The sequence below is a fragment of the Muntiacus reevesi genome, chromosome 7 (assembly GCF_963930625.1).
Source record: "Muntiacus reevesi chromosome 7, mMunRee1.1, whole genome shotgun sequence".
NCBI lineage: Eukaryota > Metazoa > Chordata > Mammalia > Artiodactyla > Cervidae > Muntiacus > Muntiacus reevesi.
The window spans coordinates 24,967,114-24,987,362 of NC_089255.1; the positions used below are offsets into that span (position 1 = coordinate 24,967,114).

General features: G+C 40.9%; 2 protein-coding genes across 7 annotated transcripts in view; both read left to right on the forward strand.

The window, feature by feature from the left end:
- The first annotated feature begins 49 nt into the window (after window positions 1–49).
- RAB2B (RAB2B, member RAS oncogene family) lies at window positions 50–14,560 on the forward strand. Its single transcript, XM_065941439.1, has 8 exons — window positions 50–297; window positions 536–607; window positions 3,062–3,129; window positions 6,888–6,970; window positions 7,181–7,273; window positions 11,517–11,628; window positions 12,226–12,294; window positions 12,932–14,560. Exons 1-8 carry the CDS (start codon window positions 252–254, stop codon window positions 13,037–13,039), a joined length of 651 nt encoding a protein of 216 aa, XP_065797511.1. The 5' UTR covers window positions 50–251; the 3' UTR covers window positions 13,040–14,560.
- A 2,458-nt stretch (window positions 14,561–17,018) lies between these two features.
- Window positions 17,019–20,249, forward strand: part of CHD8 (chromodomain helicase DNA binding protein 8) — a 60,840-nt gene continuing 57,609 nt past the window's right edge. For 3 of the 6 annotated variants that reach the window (XM_065941420.1, XM_065941415.1, XM_065941419.1), the window contains exon 1: window positions 17,019–17,107. The gene's annotated coding sequence lies outside the window, so the exon portion shown is untranslated. Of the gene's footprint in view, window positions 17,108–18,018; window positions 18,176–18,196; window positions 18,217–20,249 lie in introns of those variants that run through there. The other 3 variants (XM_065941416.1, XM_065941421.1, XM_065941417.1) reach the window with 2 other exon arrangements.

Below are 20,249 nucleotides of genomic sequence, written 5' to 3' on the forward strand. Positions count from 1 at the left end.
AGCGGACTGAAAGGCTAGCTACCGCCTCCTGGAGCTTGGTGGGATAATGGCATGTAGGAGTGTTAGAGGCGTCCCCGGAGGTGGTATCTGGGTATTACCGTCGCTCCGACCGAAACGGGATTTCGAGGGGGAGCAATAGAGACGTTAACTGGGCTAGAGGGGCCGGAGGTCGATAGATTGAGCGGCTAGAGAGGCCGGAGGTAAGTGGCCGTAGAAGTCGGGCGGACCCGGAATCCAGAGCAAAAGGGACCATGACTTATGCTTATCTCTTCAAGTACATCATCATCGGAGACACAGGTAACCCGCGGGCGACAATCCTCAAGCTGGCGCGGGGATCCGAAACACCCAAATCGGGGCTTGGGGGCGGGGCTCATTTAGTGGGCTGGGCGATTGAGTGAAGCGGGGGCGGGGCGGGCCGCCGGGGGCGGGGCTCGGGGCTCCCCTTCCCCAGAGCCCCCCTTCCCCAGTCCTGGACGCCCCGACACTGGTCTGTTCTCGCTGCCTAACTCCTAGCGCACGCGTCGTCTTCTTTCAGGTGTGGGGAAGTCATGTCTCCTCCTGCAGTTTACAGACAAGCGGTTCCAACCTGTCCACGACCTCACAATAGGTAAGCGCATATACCTCTCTTAGAATAGATTATGAAATCTGAATAAGTAGAAAGTTAGCAGCTTTAGTGTTCGGGGTAGAAAAGTTATGTCTCCCTATTTTGGGGTTAGTCCAAAGTTATGCTAAGTGAAGAGTGACTAAATGCTGAGAAATGGGCAGTAGTGTAATGGGGAGTAAGTAATTGAAAGGTGCCTAGATTTAGAGATGACCGTGAGGTATGGGTTAGTTGCCTTAGGATTTTTTTTAAAACAAATGTGATTTGTATGTTTATGTAAAATCCTATGAAAACATATGTTAATTAAAAAACTCGCCTTACTCTGCGGTAAATTAGTGTGAACCTCATTACTTTTTCAAAGTAATCACTACCGTATAGATTTTGTGTGTGTGTGTTGGAGAGGAGGAAGCAAATGGAAGAGCCATCCCAGACCTAGAATAAAAGGTACATGAAACTGGTAACTATATGATAATCATGAGTTTCAAAAACACTCTGGTAAAAAAAAAAAACAACAACAACAACACTCTGGTAATCGTGGGAAATGTGAACATCTTCCACAAATTTGTGATATGGGATGACCTATCACAATGGGTTGTTAGTGAATTTTAACAACCCATTCCCCATAATCTGCATAACTCCAACCCAAATAAAGATTATGTACATAAAACTAGTCTTCTTGCCATGCAGGTGCAGTTTCAGAATAAAATCCCTAGCTCCCATTCTTACTATATCGCCACTTCCAAGACCCACATTATTGAAATCTGAAGCTACTACTGATCCCACAATACTGATTCAGAGCCAAATAACTAAAGTGGTTAGAAAAGGATTTGGTATCAACAGGAAAATATTTTTGTAAATGACTATTGTGAACAACCACAATGTGCTAGGTGCTAAGTGATACATTGCTTAACAAGGCAAACGTGCCTACATTGAAGCTCCAGTGTAGGAGGTGAGGTGAGGCTGGGGGCAGATATCAATGAATAAATTACTATTGCAAAAGGGGATAAGAGGCTGCCACATCTATCAGGAAAAGCTGAAAATGGAAGCATGAGCAGGAACTAGCCAGGCAAAGGGGTTGTGGAGATGAGAGAAAAGTGATCAGGGCAAGAGGGAAGAACAGGTGCAAAGGCTCAGGATAACAGAGATCAGGCTAATTTGGAAAACTGAAAGTAATTTAATATGGCTTGACCATGGAATTTAAAGTGAAGAGTGACAAGAAGTAAGGGTAGAGAACATCTGGGTTGGGGTGGGGAAGGGGAGAGATGAAGTTTTGACACACCTAAAGGTAATGGGAGCAAGTGACAGGTTTCAATGTAACGGAATGAAGTGATCAATCAAGTTTCCCCAGAGTCCAATATATGCTCCAATTTATTTTTTTCTGACTTCAGTATTCTATACCAAGATAAACAAGGCAGTTGGCTATAAAACGTGCACAAAATATGAAGGTTTCTTCATAATTAGAGGAAGTTGCATAAAAGGGGACAGAAGTTGTATTTTTTAATTCTTCACCATTGAAACTCCATTCCTCTTATCCAGAAAGAAAACAAAATTAGTGACTTTTTTTTTAGTAACTATCATTATTCTTGATGATGCAGTCTATAATAGTAAGAAACAATTTTTTTTAATCTGCTTATTGACTGTAAAACTTTAGAGTTGAGAGAGATTCTGGATATATTGTCCCTGGGGCCCCTGAATAGCAGAAGCTAGATTAGTGCTGTTTATTACCTGCAGATCAGAATTCCTGGAGTAAAGTACTGTGTAAAGATAGAAAATAGGACAAAGTGTTTGACTTAGAATCAAGTATTTTTAATGTAAGTGATTGATTTTTAAGTTTTGTCTTGACATTACCTTGACAGAAGTTGAATGCCAGGTAAACAAAAACCTTTATTCAGACTATCTGTTTCCAAACCCCTGTGAGGAATGCTGTTTTCTGATGAACTCTTGGAATTATTGGAGATCTGAAATGTTTCATTCTTGAGAACCTATTCTTAGATAGGTGCTTTTCTAAAAAAAGTTCTAAAATTGCAAAAAGCAAGTATTTATTGTTTCATATAGAGGACTAGAGAGTGACTTTGGGAAAATATTGGGAAATATTTTCAAAAAATTTAGAAGTTTTTTAAAAAGTTACAAAATTAAACATTTCTTAATCAAATTTAAGATTAAACAATAATTCTAAAAATTCATTCACTTTTTCTATTTGATTTCTTAATTAATTTTTATCCCTATATATGCTTTTCAGTTATATTCCTGAGGTGGTTGTCACCTAGAACACAGTTTTTAATTCTAGAAGATAAAACTTTAAGGAGCACAAAATTAATTGGAGCAAATAGGGAACTGTAATGGGCTTAGTGGCACTAAGTGGGGAGGATGAGTCATTAGCACAATGAGGACAAGTATGAACCTTTTCTCACCATGGTTGTTCATGAGAATCACATTCTTTCTCGCTGTTTTCACTGACAGGCGTGGAGTTTGGGGCTCGTATGGTCAACATTGATGGAAAACAAATCAAACTTCAAATCTGGGATACGGTAAGAGAAAACAAAAATACTTTAGTCCCCAATATAACAGTAAAGGCTGATGCAGGGATAAAGGGCTATGACGGAGGAGCTAAGGATGGAGGTCAGAGTTCAGTTCAGTCGCTCAGTCATGTCCAGCTCTTGGCGACCCCATGGACTACAGCACGCCAGGCTTCCCTGTCCATCACCAACAGTTGGAACCTGCTCAAACTCAGGTCCATCAAGTCAGTGATGCCATCCAGCCATCTCATCCTCTGTCATCCCCTTCTCCTCTTGCCTTCAGTCTTGCCCAGCATCAAGGTCTTTTCCAGTGAGTCAGTTCTTCGCATCAGGTGACAAAAGTATTGGAGCTTCAGCTTCAGCATCAGTCCTTCCAATGAACACCCAGGACTGATCTTTAGGATGGACTGGTTGGATCTCCTTGCAGTCCAAGGGACTCTCGAGAGTCTTCTCCAACACCACAGTTCAAAAGCATCAATTCTTTGGCACTTAGCTTTCTTTATAGTCCAACTGCCACATCCGTACATGACTACTGGAAAAACCATAGCTTTGACTAGACGGACCTTTATTGGCAAAGTAATATCTCTGCTGTTTAACATGCTTTCTAGGTTGGTCATAGCTTTTCTTCCAAGGAGCAAGCGTCTTTTAATTTCATGGCTGCAGTCACCATACGCAGTGATTTTGAAGCCCAAGAAAATAAAGTCTGTCACTGTTTCCATTGTCTCCCCATCTAATTGCCATGAAATGATGGAACTGGATGCCATGATCTTAGTTTTTTGAATGTTGAGTTTTAAGCCAGCTTTTTCACTGTCCTCTTTCCCTTTCATCAAGAGACTCTTTAGTTCTTCTTCACTTTTCTGCCATAAGGGTGGTGTTGTCTGCATTTCTGAGGTTATAGATGTTTCTCCTGGCAATCTTGATTCCAGCTTGTGCTTCATCCAGCCTGGCATTTTGCATGATGTACTCTGCATATAAGTTAAATAAAAAGGATGACAGTATACAGCCTTGACATACTCCTTGCCCAATTTGGAACCAGTCCATTGTTCTATGTCTGGTTTTAACTGTTCCTTTTTGACCTGCATACAGAGGTCAGAGGAGGTCAAGTGAAATCAAAGAGACAGGGAAGCTTTTACTTCCATCTGTTACAGTTACAAATTCTGAATGCCACGTCTTTTTGTTTCAAATAACCCAAGTATATATGAGTTTGCATTGGTAAATATATTAATTAAATAATCCCAAATTCAGGAGTTTCCTAGCAGTTCAGTGGTTAGGACTTGGCACTTTCAGTGCAAGGGTAGCATTAGGGTTTGATCCCTGGTTAAGGAACTACCATCCCACAAGTCATGCAGCGTGGCCAAAAAAAAAAATCTCAGATTCTTTTGCATCTTACTTTGGAATGCATTTTGATTCTTAAGAAATGAGCCTGTCTGATTTTATAGGAATGGATACTTTATATATCTTGAAATTATATATAATATGCTGCTTCCATTTGGGGGAAATGAGAAAACTTAATTCTCTTTATCTCCATCTTAATTCTTTGCTGCTTCAGATTTTTTTTAAAACAGGATATGGACAAAGATACCTCAGACTGATGCAGATCAACCCAAATTGAATGGCTTACTCTTTCTAGCTTTTCTTTTTTTTTTTAATATTTATTTTTATTCATTTATTTGACTGCGCCAGCTCTTAGTTGCAGCAGCAGGATCTTTAGTTGCAGTATGTGGGATCTAGTTCCCTGGCCAGGGATCAAACTCTGGCCCCCTGCATTGGGAGCTCAGAGTCTTAGCCTCTGGACCACCGAGGAAGTCTCTTTCTAACTTATTGCCTCGAAAACTTTGATTTGGGAAATTGATTGAGATTAAGAAGTAAAGTGATTTGATTTAAAAAATCATCTGTGATAGTGCACTGGAAATGTTTTCATTTGCAAAAGTTAAAGGCTTCTCTTGATTCAACCATCACACAGGCCTCCCTCAGACTTCCTTTAGCTCTTGGGAGGACTTGAGGAAGGAGAGGGCTTTCAACCATAGCGGAAGAGGAAAAAAAGTAAGTTAGAAGCCAACCAGGAATCAAATGATTTAAGACATAAAACTATTAGGGAAAAAAATAAAATTTAAGTGAGCTCTTGGAGGGAAAAAATATGTTTTAGATCTTAAAGTGTGGTTAATATTGCCAACAAAGTTCTTTAGAATTACTTTTGGATTTTGATGTTCTAACAGGTATGCAACAAGACACTTATATGACTGTTGTAGTAAGAGATGGTTGTACTGTTGGAAATGTAATCGAGAACTAGTGTACTAACAGTCTTCTTACCTTAGATCTGGCTTTAGATTATGTGATATAATGTTGAAGAAAACAGATGTTTTTGCTATGGAGTATTATACTAAGCTCCTACATTTAAGTTATGAATTTGGTGTTTATAGAATTTTAAACTTTTGGCCAGTTACTGAACTGATCTTTGAGCCCAATTTTTCACATTTGTGTTAATTGTTAGTATCATGAATGTTATCGTTGGTATATCGTGTAAAAGCTGTTTATTTTCCAATGTCCAGATCTTAGTTTCCCTATCTTTAAGAACAATAGTCTCCCATCCTAATCTTTATGTAGGGACAGAAGGATAAGCAATTTCAAGAATGTGAAAACTTTTCTGATAGAATAGAGTCAATGCCCAGGGAATTCATATTTAGATGATTTTGCTTCCTTTGATGAAACCTGTCCTCCCCCCAAACCAAAAGCCTATTCCATCAAGAAAGCAAAAGTATCCTGTATATGGGGCATTAGTAAATTGCTCAGTTATAAATAAACCCTTATATCTTGGCCCCATTGGAAATGAAAATAGAGAATAAACTTGAATTTTTTTTAATGACAGCTCTGTCCTGGGCCCTGGACTTTTTTCCCTAGTCGTTATTCCTATTTGCTATGACACAATCTCAGTAAGGGACATCTTGGTAGTCCTGCCTTTGCGTATGTGTGTGCTAAGTCACTTCAGTTATGTCCAACGCTTTGTGACCGGTGGACTTGTAGACCACCAGGCTCCTCTGTCCATCGGATTCTCCAGGCAGGAATACTGGAGTGGGTTTCCATGCCCTCCTCCAGGGGATCTTCCCAATTCAGGGATCAAACCCGCGTCTCTTAAGTCTCTTGCAGTGGCAGAAGAATTCTTTAGCATTAGCACCATCTGGGAAGTCCCGTCCTGCCATTATCAGTCACTAAAGGTCAGTTAGTATATGCCTAAATTAGGTGCTTTGTATCTAATTTTATACGATGATCCATTGGAATGAAACATCTATTATATAGAGCTTTGGCATTCTAAGATAATTTTCTAAGACAAAGGAGTGGAAACAAAAATAGAAACAAAAAACAAAGGTGATATGTTCAGCATTATATGGGACTGAAAAATACTCTGAGTTTCTAGTTCTATTTCCGGTTCTCTCCTAGGGGATATTGTGTGGAAATTTCTTTGTCACACTGACTGTAGGGTAAATACTTTCAGTGACAGGAAGCCAGGGATGCTAAACATTCAGTAGTTAAATGGACAGTCTCACAGGAAGAACTGACCCACCCAAAATATCAATTGTACTCCCGCTGAAAGATACTGATTTCCCACCTGGACTTCTTCCTGGGCATTCAGGTTTTCTTTTCGCCAATTCTCTTTTCTTCATAGAAGGTGTTTTGTAAAGTCCTTTGTGTTAGTGTGGCATCTGATCAAGTAACTTCTCTGCAAATAATCTGGTTTTGTTGGGATTTTTTTTGTTGCCACGTTGATGGGAAAGGCTGGACAAGAATCCTTCCGTTCCATCACCCGTTCCTACTACAGGGGAGCGGCTGGTGCACTGCTGGTGTACGACATTACAAGGTGAGTCAGATCTGCTGGGTGAGAGGGAGACTCTTTCCTCTGTTCTCACAATCTTTTTAATCTACTGAATCTAGTAAGAATGCTAAAGAGGAGTTGCCTCTTCTAATTTTTCTTTACACATAAAAGTTTCCCCCTTTTCCTATGCATTTGGAATTGCTTTGGCATTTTGAAATGGGCCTCTGACCCACTTTTGAAATTTCTCTGCTGTAGGCGTGAAACCTTCAACCACCTGACCTCGTGGTTAGAGGATGCCCGGCAGCACTCTAGTTCCAACATGGTTATCATGCTGATTGGGAATAAGAGGTAAAATCTTATTTGTATAAATAATAAGTACTAGAAGTCATCTAGGTACTCTTTGGATATTGAATCATTTGGGACCTAAACTTTTTTAGTTTAGATTCATTAGTGTCTGAATTTTAAAAAGTTTTGTTATTGTAGTAAAATATATGTAATATAAAACTTACCATTTTAACCTTTTTTGTTTTTTCATTTTGACCATTTTTAAGTGTACAGTTCCATGGCATTAAGTACCTTCACATTGTTATACAACCATCACCACCATTTATCTCTAGAACTTATCTTCCCCAACTGAAGCTCTCTTCCCATAAACACTAATTTCATGTTCCCCATCCCACTCTTGTTTAGTCGCTAAGTTGTGTCCAACTCTTTGTGACCCTATGGACTGTGGCCCGTCAGACTTCTCTGTCTGTGGGATTTCCCAGACAAGAATTCTGGAGTGGGTTGCCATTTCCTTCTTCTGGGGATCTTCCCAGCCCAGGGATTGAAACCGTGTCTCCTACGTTGCAGGTGGATTCTTTACCTCTGAGCCATCAGGGAAGATCCCCATCCCCCTAGCCCCTAGCAATCACCATTCTACTTTCTGTCTCTTCTGACTACTTTAGGAATCTTAGAATATCTGTTCTCTTGTTCCTGGCTTTTGTTTAGCATAACATCCTCAAGGTTGATATATATTGTAGCGTGTGTCAGAATTTTCTCCTGTTTTAAGGCTAGATAGTAATCCATTGGATGTACTTACCACATTTTGTTTATTATCCATTGATGTACACTTCAGTTGCTTCTAGCTTTTGGCTGTTGTGAATAATGCTGCTGGTCAGCATGTGTGTACGAAGATCTCCGTGGGTCCCTGCTTTCAATTCTTTAGGATATATGCCCAGAAGTGGAACTGCTGGATCTTATGAAAATTCTGTTTAATTTTTTGAGATACTGCTGTACTGTTTTCCATAGTGGCTGCACTACTTAACATTACTACTCTCAGTGCACAAGCATTCCAGTTTCTCCACATCCTTAGCAACATTTTTTATTCTCAATGAATTTTCTAAGGCACCCATAGGCCAAAAGACATACTTGATAGTTTTGTTATTAAATAGTTAGGTCTAAACAAAATAGCAGGTATTTTTGTCATAGCAACTGAGTGTTTGAAAAACGAAAAACATGAATTAAAAGGAAAAGAATTCCTTATTTCATTCTTAAGTAATCGTAATTACTTGCTAATGACCTGTGTATGCCTATCAGGCACAGCACAGCTTGTCAAACCCTGGAGTTAATATTGGACACTTACCACTCTCTTTTCTGTTGCAAATTGATTTTTGTGCAGTGTTTGCTTTTTGTCACAGCAGCTGCCAAGAATGCAGCCTCACAAAGAAGTACAAATGTTGAATCTATCATGATCTGATTTTGACACTGCCAATTATATTAAGCTTATATTTATGTGGGGGCTTCCCTGGTGGCTCAGTGGTAAAGAATCCGCCTGCCAGTGCAGGAGACACGGGTTCTATCCCTGGGTTGGGAGATCCCCTGGAGAAGGAAATGGCAACCCCCTTCAATGTTCTTGCCTGGGAAATCCCATGGACAGAGGGGCCTGGCAGGCTACAGTCCATGGGGTCGCAAAAGGGTCGGATATGACTTAGCTACTGAACGACAACAATTTATGTGGTGTTCTGATGTGGAGTGTTGCTGTGTTTCCCTTGAGTATTTAAAATAACCTGTGGCACCTAGAACTGTGCCACAGTTCTATACCAATGAGTATACTCATTGGTTCAGCCAATTTGTGAAAAACTTTAACTACATCCTAGATATTGTGCTAGAGCCTGAGTGGGCAAGGTGAATACAAAATCCTGCCCTCATTCCCACGGAGCTCACAGTTTAGTGGGGACATAGATATTAAATATAAAATGATTTGTATCTGTTTACAAATTATGATAAATGCAGTGAAGGGGGGAAAAAAGGGCACTATAAAAAAGAGTACCAGGATACTTATTTATTTTTTATAATTTTATTTGGGCTTCCCTGGTGACTCAGATGGTAAAGAATCTGCCTGTGATACAGGAGGCCAGGGTTCGATCCCGGGGTTGGGAAGATCCCCTGAAGGGATTGGCTACCCACTCCAGTGTTCTTGCTTAGAGAATCCCATGAACAAAGGAGTCTGGGGTCTTAGTTGCTGCTTGTGGGCTTTCTCTAGTTTTGGAGAGCGGGAGCTACTCACTAGTTGCAGTGTTCAGGCTCCTCGAGTTTGTGACTTCTCTTGCTGCGGAGAGGCACGCAGGCTTCAGTAGTTGTGGCAAATGGACTCAGTAGTTGTGGCATACCTGCTTAGCTGCTCTGCTCTGAGGCATGTGGGATCTTCCCAGACCAAGGGTCAGACCAGTGTTCCCCGTGTTGGACCACTGGACCACCGGGGAAGCCCCAGGGTACTTACTTTTGGTTTAGAGTTGTAATTTAAACTGGACTCTGGAGGATGGGCAAGAGTTCACGGGGCAAAGAGTTTTTAAAAAGGTGTCAAATAGGGGTAAGAAACTCTGTGAAAGCTTTAAATTGGGAAGAAGCTTGATAAGTTTATAATGTTGAAAGAAACCTGGTGTGGTTAGACTAAATCAAAGGGGAATGGTACAAGATGTGTGAAAAGAAGGCAGGGGCCAGATGTCATGGCACTTACAGACCTGAGTGAGGAGTCTGGATTTTATTCTAATCACTGTAGGAAGCATTTAAGAGTTTTAAGCAGAGAAGTAGCTTGGTCAGTGGAGAAGATGGCAACCCACTCCAGTGTCCTTGCCTGGAGAATCCTGTGGACAGAGGAGCCTGGTGGGCTGCTGTCCATAGGGTCGCATAGAGTCGGACACGACTGAAGTGACTTAGCATGCATGCATGCATTGGAGAAGGAAATGGCAGCCCACTCCAGTGTTCTTGCCTGGAGAATCCCAGAGATGGAGGAGCCTGGTGGGCTGCCATCTGTGGGGTCGCACAGGGTTGGACACGACTGAAGCGATGTAGCAGCAGCAGCTTGATCAGATTTTTAAAAGATCTGGAGGGGAGCAAGGGTTGATGTGGATCTCAGCTGCGGCAGTCCAAGTGAGAAAGTGGTGTATTGGACTAGGTCAGTGACACTGGAGAGAGAGAGAAAGGATGATTGTAAGGTACATTTTGGAAGTACTTCGCTTTGGGGTGAATTGGGTATTTGGTGTGAAGGAAAAATTGTTAATAATAACCTTGGTTTTTGGCTTGTGCCATTTATGGAGATGTGGAAGTGTAGGACAGAGTCAGTTTGGCAGGAAAAGATGATGTTTCATTTTGATGTACATCTGAGGTGCCTTTTACACATAAGTAGAAATGAACAGGCAAATGGACAAACAGATCTGGAACTTAGAGGTATGTCTGGGCTACGTGTTCAAATTTAGGACTGTTGCCATTTCGGGTTAGTTCTTCCTTGGTCTGCACACAGCTCATGAAAAATAAGCATACATTTTGCAGATTTATTGTTCTCTAGTGGACTTACTCCTGGATTTTTTCTTTTCGTGGTGAAAAACCGGAATCTTCCCAAATGAAAATTTCCAGTTTGAAAAATGAAAATCGGACAGTTCACCGTAATCTTATTCCGCATCCTTTTATCCTGTGTTTCGTAAAGTCTTTCCATGCCACTTTATTCTTCCTCAGTCCTTGGCTCTGTCCTCAGTATCACCTAATTTTATCCATATCATTTTCTCTGAATCCTTCATTTCCCTGGTGGCAGGCTGCTGTTTATTATACATGTTAATAATGATACTAGTGAGTTAAGGCAACCGGGTTCTCCTTATTCCTTGCTGTCTCTCTTCTTGTGGCTTGATTCCAGTAATGAGGAAGACACTTATTACTATGTGGTGTGACATCCATGACTTTTCTACTTCCCAGTAACTGGAATTTCCCTTTCCTCTTCTTTCCTTTGGTTTAACTGGATCTCCTTCAAAAAAGAATACAGCATAGACCTTGAGAAACTATGGGGCTTGCCTAACCTTTTATAAACCCTTTTCTCTGTAATAAGAGATAAGGCATTATCCTCAACTGTGCAGCTGCTGTCAAGAATCTGATCTGAAGAATATTTTCCCAGAGGCTACGGAGATCTGTAACTCTGTACAAGAGGACACCATTCAGGATCTGCATTCTCTATGGATTAACTGGCAGTTGAAACAGCTGTGGGATTCTTTTAGAATAAATTTCTTCTTTCACTTGGGTCTTTTTTTAGTTTTCTCCCCAATTAATGATTAATCTCTTGCAGTGACTTAGAGTCTCGTAGGGATGTGAAGAGAGAAGAAGGAGAAGCCTTTGCTCGGGAACATGGACTTATATTCATGGAAACTTCAGCCAAAACCGCCTGCAATGTTGAGGAGGTACTATTTGGGAAAAAGTACGGAAAGCTTTTCAGAGATTACACCGTATCTTTGTCCCTTCCCCCCCGCCCCAGAATTCTCCTCCCCTTAAAACATGGGTAAGAAAAGGATGTCTTGTGGTCATAGTGACCATGTATCTCCCTTTAAGGGAATTGTTCCATTTGTTTTTCCTTGATTCCTAAGGCTTTACTTTTATATTAAGTAACATTACCTGGTAAGTGTGGATTGACACTACTGTTATTTGTAAATCATCTTAGTTGGAGGAACTAATGAATTCCATCTTAGTCATTCCTAAGTCTGGTGTTGAATCTGTCTAAGTAACTGACTCAGAAGAGCGCATGTTTGTTTTTTTTGCAGAGTGTGCCAATCTGGGAACCCTAATACATCTTGTGTCAGTACCAAAATCCCTTTTTTCTATTTGAAATTGTTTGGAATGGCTTTCACAGGGCCTTTGGAGGACCTTTTGTATTTTTACTCAATTCTCCTAATGGTTCCCAATTCACCTTTGAAATCCAAATAGGAATAATATTTGTATTCTCTTTTCCTAATTTCTCTACCTAAACTTGAGCCTAATACTATAATTTATTTCTTCTTCAGGCCTTCATTAACACAGCCAAAGAAATATATAGGAAGATCCAGCAGGGTTTATTTGATGTCCATAATGAGGTAAGATAGGGTGAGGGGCTGACAATTAATTTTGCTTTGTTTTAAACAGGACAGGATGCTTCCTAGAATATAAGCACTTCCTGTCTAACATGATACTATATGAAGCTGTATGAACTGGCATAGCTTGTCTGTTTTTTCCTCAAGTCTGAGACCCAGACTGCTTAAAGAGATTATTAATTGCTGATCTAAAAGGTTTATACATTATGGGAGGTTTTCTTCTCAACCTCAGGTTTTTACTATTCCAAAGCATGGGGGAGGTGTGATTCTTAATTGTTTAGCTTGTCATTTCTATAAAGCACATTTGGGGGGAAAAAAATGAATTATATGCTGCACTTCTGTTTTACCTACTCTTACCAATCACATCCTGATCCTGCACATAGCTATGAAACTTAAGTATTAACAGTCGCTTTTAAAATGGGCACAGAGGCCACTTCCAGTGATCTATAATACCACAGCTGGTCATCTTATCTTCACCATCACAGATTATTGTTCCACAGCAGTCTGGCTAAGGCGCATGGTTACCTGCCAAGGCCATACCTGCTTCTAGATATTGTAATTAATGATTTCTCCTTTTATCCCTCTTTCTCCCACTTACTTTCACACTGAGGTGGGAACTATTGCCTCTTTTCTCTCACAGGCCAATGGCATCAAGATTGGACCCCAGCAGTGTATTTCAACCTCAGTGGGATCCAGTACCTCCCAGCGGGGCTCTCATGACATGGGGGCTGACTCTGGCTGCTGCTGAACAACTGGCCTGGACTCTTTTTTTTCCTTCCTGGAACAGCTTCAGATCAATAGGCTTAAAGAAAGAGGTCTTACATGCTTTGGCTGAGAAAAGCCTCTTTTCAAGGTGTGATGTTTTGCCTTTCCACTTAAAGACCAGGGGAGAATTTGGGCCCTTATTGACCTGTCCTTCTTCAGGGACGTGAGCATTCCCTATAGATTAGGGCTCTTCTCATTCTATTTTAATTTGTAAAATGTTAGGATCAAAGCTGACTGTCATGGTAGTTCAAAAATAAATTCTTTTATAAGCAGACACAATCTACTCCCCACCAAGAATTAGTAACAAATGTCTAGGACATTCTGCTTGAGCCCTTGAGGTGACTGGGATCTGGCTGTCCTTTGGGTTTTAGGTCCTCAGTCTAGGGACTTCATTGAGGTTTTTCATTTGCTACTACATAAGAATTGTTGCAGAAGGCAGTTCCTTCTACTTGAACTGCTCAAGGATGATGAACACTTCTCCACCATCCCATTTCTAGTTTCTCTATTTCAGAGTAACTACAAAACTTTTGAGAGTAGTAGAGTTGTTCCTGGACCTGTAGCCACTTACTATCATTACCTAGAGAAAACATCTTTCCCTGTTTGCTTTGTTTTAGGGGCCAGACCTAACATTGGTAAGTCAGTCTTTCACCAAATAGATGCCTACTGTTTTATTCCACTCACTTCTTAAGGAGACCTATTTAGACTTTCTGTCAAGCTAATCTGCCTACTGTACATGACATATTTGCTTCCACTCCTACGCCTTTGCACATGCCCTACGATACACTACTGTTATACTCAAAGTCCACATTTTTTTCCTTCAGAAAGCCTTCTTTGACTGACCTAGGGACTTCTGAACAATTATTGACACAGTACCTTTTAGTTTTCATATATTGTTTATTCATATGTATATTTATTTGTATTTATGTTACTTTGTAAATATGTTTTATAGTAGCTTTGTGTGTGGAACTTGTCTCCCCATATAGGCTGTAAGCTCCTTGAGAGCAGGAACCCCTGGTATCCTTTTGTTTTTGTAAACCACTTCCTCCACCATTCCTTCACAGTGCCTAGTGCTACTCGTGTGACCACTAAATTTGACTGACAAAGACTTGGAACAGGTTTATTTTAGGCTGCAGAGGAAACAAAAAGCCTTACAGTCATCTCTTTGTAATTCTATCTCAGTCTCTTCCATCTGCTTACCCTGAATTCTTTATTGCTCTTCTTCTCCTCTCTCACCTTTCCCTGGCTCTTTGCCTCCATTCCATGCAGCATACAATAAAGCTGCCTGCTTCCAAGCAGTCAAATAAGTGGATACTTCTCCATTTGAAGAGCATACAATACTATCCTAGTCAAGTCTGTCTTTGCTGTACTTATCATGCAGCCTTCTGGATCAGTTGCTATACTGATGTCTCATTTTCTTCCACAGCACTGCGGTCTTGTGAATTTTTTTTCTTTTTTTTTGGTTGTCGATAAATTGTTTCATTATTAAATATATGCATGTATCCAAGCTGCTCACATTTCATGTGTCATTTCTGATTGTATCCCAAACATAAGTATATACTCTTCTTCTAGGGAATTGTATCAAAGGTATTGGAAGAAGCCTTCTTGAGATACATTCATTTTATACTGGATTCTGCCCCCAGTAGCAGTAGTATCAGTTACACTGTACCACAGGAAGTTGGAAGGCGTATGGAGTACTGCTTTGATTAAGGTTTGGTTTTGTTTTGTTTTTAAAAACTCCTACCTCATTCGAAAAGGATTAAGGCTGTTGAATTTGGCTGGTCTGCTCATACCGGAGACAGAATTAAAGTAAATAAAACGTTATGGATTCTGTACAGGAGTTTTCCTCTATCAGTCAAAGAAACCTTTAGTGATCAGGATGAATCAGAACATTGATCAGACATTCTGTCTAGAGCAGCTGCTTTTGGAGTGTGTTTTTTTTTTTTTAACATGGTAAACAACTCAAGTGGAGTATCTCTTGAATTGATAATCCCGTATTATCCAAAAACCACTCATAGCCATCTTTATTCAGGTATTTCGTCAGTTCTAAGCATAAGAAATGAGAGTATCTGGGCAAATTCATGACCTTTGTTGATCACTGCTGATGTTCTGAAATGGTCATGAAGAGTTACAGAAAATGCATCTCCCACACCCATGTGAAGAATACTGGTTATAAGATAACATGGGTGTTGGTTGGTTTTTGAAGCCCAGGACCCTTGGAAATGGTACTACTTATAGCAGTCTAAGTCATTACTATTTATAGGTCATTGCATATGGCAGGGATACCCATTCCCCTTTCTGTGTGTGCTTAATAACTGGTTCCTTTGATTGCAGGTTTATTTTGAAACAAATAAGCAGAAGGATAATAGGTTCTCATTCTAAAAACTATAATGAAGGTCATATCTGTATATGCATTTACACATTGTTCTGGTAAGCCCTAATACTAACATCAAATTTGAAATGTAATGACATGATTTTCATGTTAGAAACAGTGAAAGACAAGCTTTTAAAAGCAATTTTGATTTTATATCATCAGATATGTGATGAACATGGTTGAATATTTGCAACGTGAACTCTGTACTCAATGATACAACTGTTTGTATTTTTAATATACAGACTTCTTAAAAATAAAGGATGAAACTCTTTCCCCCCTAAAAAAAAAAAAAAAAAAAAAAAATTTGATATAAGGACAGTGGTAGCCAAGGAAGAATTTGGCCAACAGATTTTGTTCAATATACAGAGAAATGTACTTGGCCAAATCTTCTGTGATAAAATGTTGACTCACATGACTCCTTAAGGTCTCTGAGCTCCTACTATGTGTGACCATGCAAATGTTACTTCTTGAGAAATTCCTTTAATGATAGGGAAAGACACCCTTTACTCAGGATTTCCAAAAAATTAAAAACTTCCTGTAGCAAGTTTTAATAGCAGTAGTTAAACTAGAAAACATGGGTAAATCTTTCTCATTGAGGGCAAGAGAATTTCACCTACTGTAAAATTATTTCCATAACAATTTACTCAATCATTATTGTTACGAAATTACTCTGCAGCCAATATTTCTAAGGCAGTCTCTTAATGCCCCCTCCTTGCATATAATTTCTCCTCTAAGACTTACATCGTTTGCTCTATCCATATTCACAAGTAGTTTGGGTCTATTAATGAATTTAGGCCTTTTTTTTTTTTTTAAGTTGAAATTCTTTCCTGAATTCTGTTCATTTCCAACTGACTAGCAGTACTCTGTACTGTCAGAACACCGGAAAACTTGTGAGCGAGACATAAGGATTAGAAGCATCTAGAATAGATGCATAACCTATGCTGATGTTATGCTGATATCCTGAGGATTTAGAAATCTCTAAAGGATTATCCCAGGAACTCAGAAAATCCACTCCAAGAATTAATTTTTGCTTCTTTGATTTGGTTAAGATCGCTTTACTTGCATGAGAGAGGGTGGGGGTTGCCACTAGGCACACTCAGCATTATTCCAGGTTTCCTCCCCATCGTGACTGAGGGGTACTCTGATTACGTAAAGGAGAGTACGTTTGGGCCGAACCTAAGCAGTCGGACAGGACGCCGAAAAGGGCTTCAGATTCCTTAAGCACTCCTTCCCCCTCCCGGCCCTAAAGGCACCAGCCCGATCCAAGATGGCTTCCCAGAAACAGGTAACTAAATGTTTTAGTTTAGAGCGCCCCCAACGGCGGGGGTCAAGAAAAGAAAGATTCGGAGAGATCCGAAAGCCAGTGAACGGAGAGCGGTCAGAGACAAGGTACCGCCAGATTTTATTTTCAATCAGGCATATGTGTGGTTGCCTCAGCCTTTTAGGACCTCCCATCCTCAAGAGACTTCCTGGATGGAGCTCATATTACCCTGCTGGAAGAGGCGGGGCGTCGGCCCTGCCATTGGCGGGTGGGAGCGTAGGTGGGCGGAGCAAGGGAGCATGGACTACTAGCAAGCTAGATTGAGGCGAGGGCTGGCCATGCTCCGCCGGAAGGCGCCTTGTTCTCCGAAAGGGTGAGTTGAAACGCTGGCTGGAAAGGAAGCGCCGGGACTTGTTCAGGTAGGCTTTTAAGCACACGCCCGCCGCTCAGTGCTGATCCAAGAGTCTTTGCAAAAGCTGAGGCTCTTAGATTGGTTTTCATAACTCATCCTCCTCGCTCCCCCGCCCTCTGTCCTTCCCCCAGTTGTGCGGGATCAGGTGCTGGGTGATGCTCCGGACTGAACCATTCTCCTTTGTGAGAGACCGGGGGAGAGGGCGGCTGCCGGCCCCCGGGGCCCGAACCGGGCTGATCCGCGAACGCGGCTGCCCCGGCCCCTCTGAAGTTTTTAGGCCTTGTCATTGCATTACTGGACATCGTGTAGATTTGAGGCAGATCCGTTTTCTCTTTGCCCCTTCAGAGGGAAAACTCCCCGGCTCCGTTTGGTCACTCCATACTTTGGACTCAGAAGTGGGAGTTTCGGGTTTGGGGTTTTTTTGTTTTGTTTTGTTTTTTTAAGCAATAAAGGTGGTTAGGAGAGCATGAGGTGAGCATGTGCGATTGTTTTACATTATTAGGTGTAATTTCTGTGGATCTTTGGGAGAGCGGAGCAGGCTTTTGGACAGTGTTTAGAGGTGGTGGGAAGAGAGGAGCTCAAGCTTTGCATCTCCATTGACAGGTCCGCAGAGCTCACTGGTTTTCTGTTGCATTATGTAAACTCTTCAGTGGCAGAAGACCCCTCCCCCTTCCTCGGAGCGAAAGCAGTTTCTTTATTTACCTGTCTCCAGTGTCGCAGGAAATTTCCCTGCCTTTGCGGCAGCTGTGCAAATGCAGCAGCTCCTACCTTTTAAGGGGCAGTCCTAAATGATTAAGGTCTTCAAGGAAGAAGTGAACAGTGGTATATAGATGTTTGGTGGACCAATCTCTTTTCAGTGACTGCGAACCGTGAGCCAGAAGTGGAAGACTTAGAACTTGATGTCTTTTTCTTTTAAAGAATAGACATAGTGGAATGCCCCAAACACCAGAGGAGCAGCGTTTTCTGTCTACTGCATCCTACCATCGCCCTAGCATCCACAGCTTGTTTACTCTTCATGTTGTTCTGAACCTATCAGTTCAGCCGGAGATTCTCTGCCTATTATCCTTAGCATCAGGTGAGGTCCTATCCACTGTGGGGCACTTTAGGTACTAGAAGGTGAGTTTGTGATTTGAATAATATTCTCTTGTTAGTCCATTAGATATGTCTTCTGCTTAGAAATTTCTTTTGTATTGATCAACAAACAGGTTTCAGAACAAACTGTGGTCCACCTCTTAAGGCGAGAACATAGGAAGTTTCTCATTCCAAATATTTTGGATTATCCCACCCCTTAAAGGAAAAGAAGTGTTATGATAAGGAAAACAACCTTTTTCATTTAAAGGGACAGGTAGTAAGAATGGTATGCCAGTGGGCCTGCAAGGCAAAATGAAGGACATTGGCCAAAGAGAAGGTACGTGTGTTTTACAGGTTCGGGGAAGGTTTAAAACTGCAGTAGCAAAGGAGTAATGGATTAGGATAAGTGATTTGATGAAGCAGTGCATGGTTAGTGACACATAGTTCTTGCTTTCCTCATGTTTGATCTATCCTGTGCCTCTGGCCTTTTGAGTATGTCCGTTCCCAAATTGACAAAATCCATTTAGACATGGATAGAAATGATAGAAATAGAAATCTGCTGAGCTGGTTGTGAATCACCAGGAAACACAGATCTTGTATTTCCTGGGACAATCTTCTCTGCAGCACCCTCTGGGTGATGGGGTGAAAGAATCTTGGTATTGTGATAACCACCACTGCAGAGTTTTGGTTGTAACAGGAAAAATTTACCACTTATTATTAGAAGGGTCAAGTTTCTGGTAGGTAAGGTAGGATGGTGAAAGGAATTGATCTTTAAAAAAAACCAGTGTACATGTCTCCTTTGAAAAGGGTGAGGTTTTTCTGGACAAAACGAACACTTTAGTTATTTGTGGGTTTCAAGCTCTGTACTTGCTTTTTGAAAGAATGAGATTTGATATTCATTCAGATGAATGCTAAATGCTTTGAAGATACTGTTTGTCTACAGTCCTGCAAGGGTTACGCTATCTCTGAGCTTACGTTTAACCTAATAACTGAAGGATAAACAAGACAATATTGTTCTGGACCGTCCACCCTCAGCCTTAGAAGTGACTCCACTTCTGGAGTTGTATTTGAACCAGTCCCTGATCCGCAGGACTTTGCTTGACCTATCCTTGCACCTACTATAACCAACTTAGTATTTACTCTTTTACTTTTAGCATTCGATTCATTGGTAAACTATCATCTCAGATCCTACTCATCTCCTCTTTAATTAATTGTTCTTTTTCTCACAGAGCGGGTGGTCTTCCTTTCATCCTTCTGTTATATATATATATATATATATTTTAAAACAGTTTATTTTCCATCAACCAAATTTCCGTTTTGGTGCAAGTTTATGGAAGTTCTCCTAGTTTGATTTTGTTCACTTTGCCTTTTATTTTGGCTCACTGACATTGTCCCTTTTCACGTCTGTCTTGAGACCATTTAAGAATGCAAAGAGACCCTAATTTTCAAGAGGGGTTCCTTTGGTGCCTAGTACCCGAATAACTTGGCTTCCCTGGTAGCTTAGCTGGTAAAGAATCCACCTGCAATGCAGGAGACACTGGTTCAGTCCCTGGGTTGGGAAGATCCCCTGGGGAAGGGATAGACTACCTGTTCCAGTATTCATGGGCTTCCCTGGTGGCTCAGAAGGTAAAGAATCCACCTGCAATGTGGGAGACCTGGGTTCAATCCCTGGGTTGGGAAGATCCCCTGGAGGAGGGTATGGCAGCCCACTCCAGTATTCTTGCCTGGAGAACCCCCATGGACAGAGGAGCCTGGTGGGCTATAGTCCATGGGGTTGCAAAGAGTTGGACAGAACTGAGCAACTAAGCATGGCCTGGCACCCAAGTAACAGTTGTATTTCTATGTAGCATAGCTGTTGTGTGAACTGTTTACTATTGCCTAAAGCTTTGTTTAACCATGTATTAAATTTTGAATTATCCTGGATCCCCTTCTCGCAACCTTAACCTCTGTTTTGTTTTGTGTTGGTTCTTATATGAAGTTATAGTTCAGCTTTTTTTCTTTGTTTGTTTTGCCTTTTCTGACTAATTCTTATTTCCTTTAAAATTTTCATTGTTTCTCTATATTGCAAAATAAGTCCA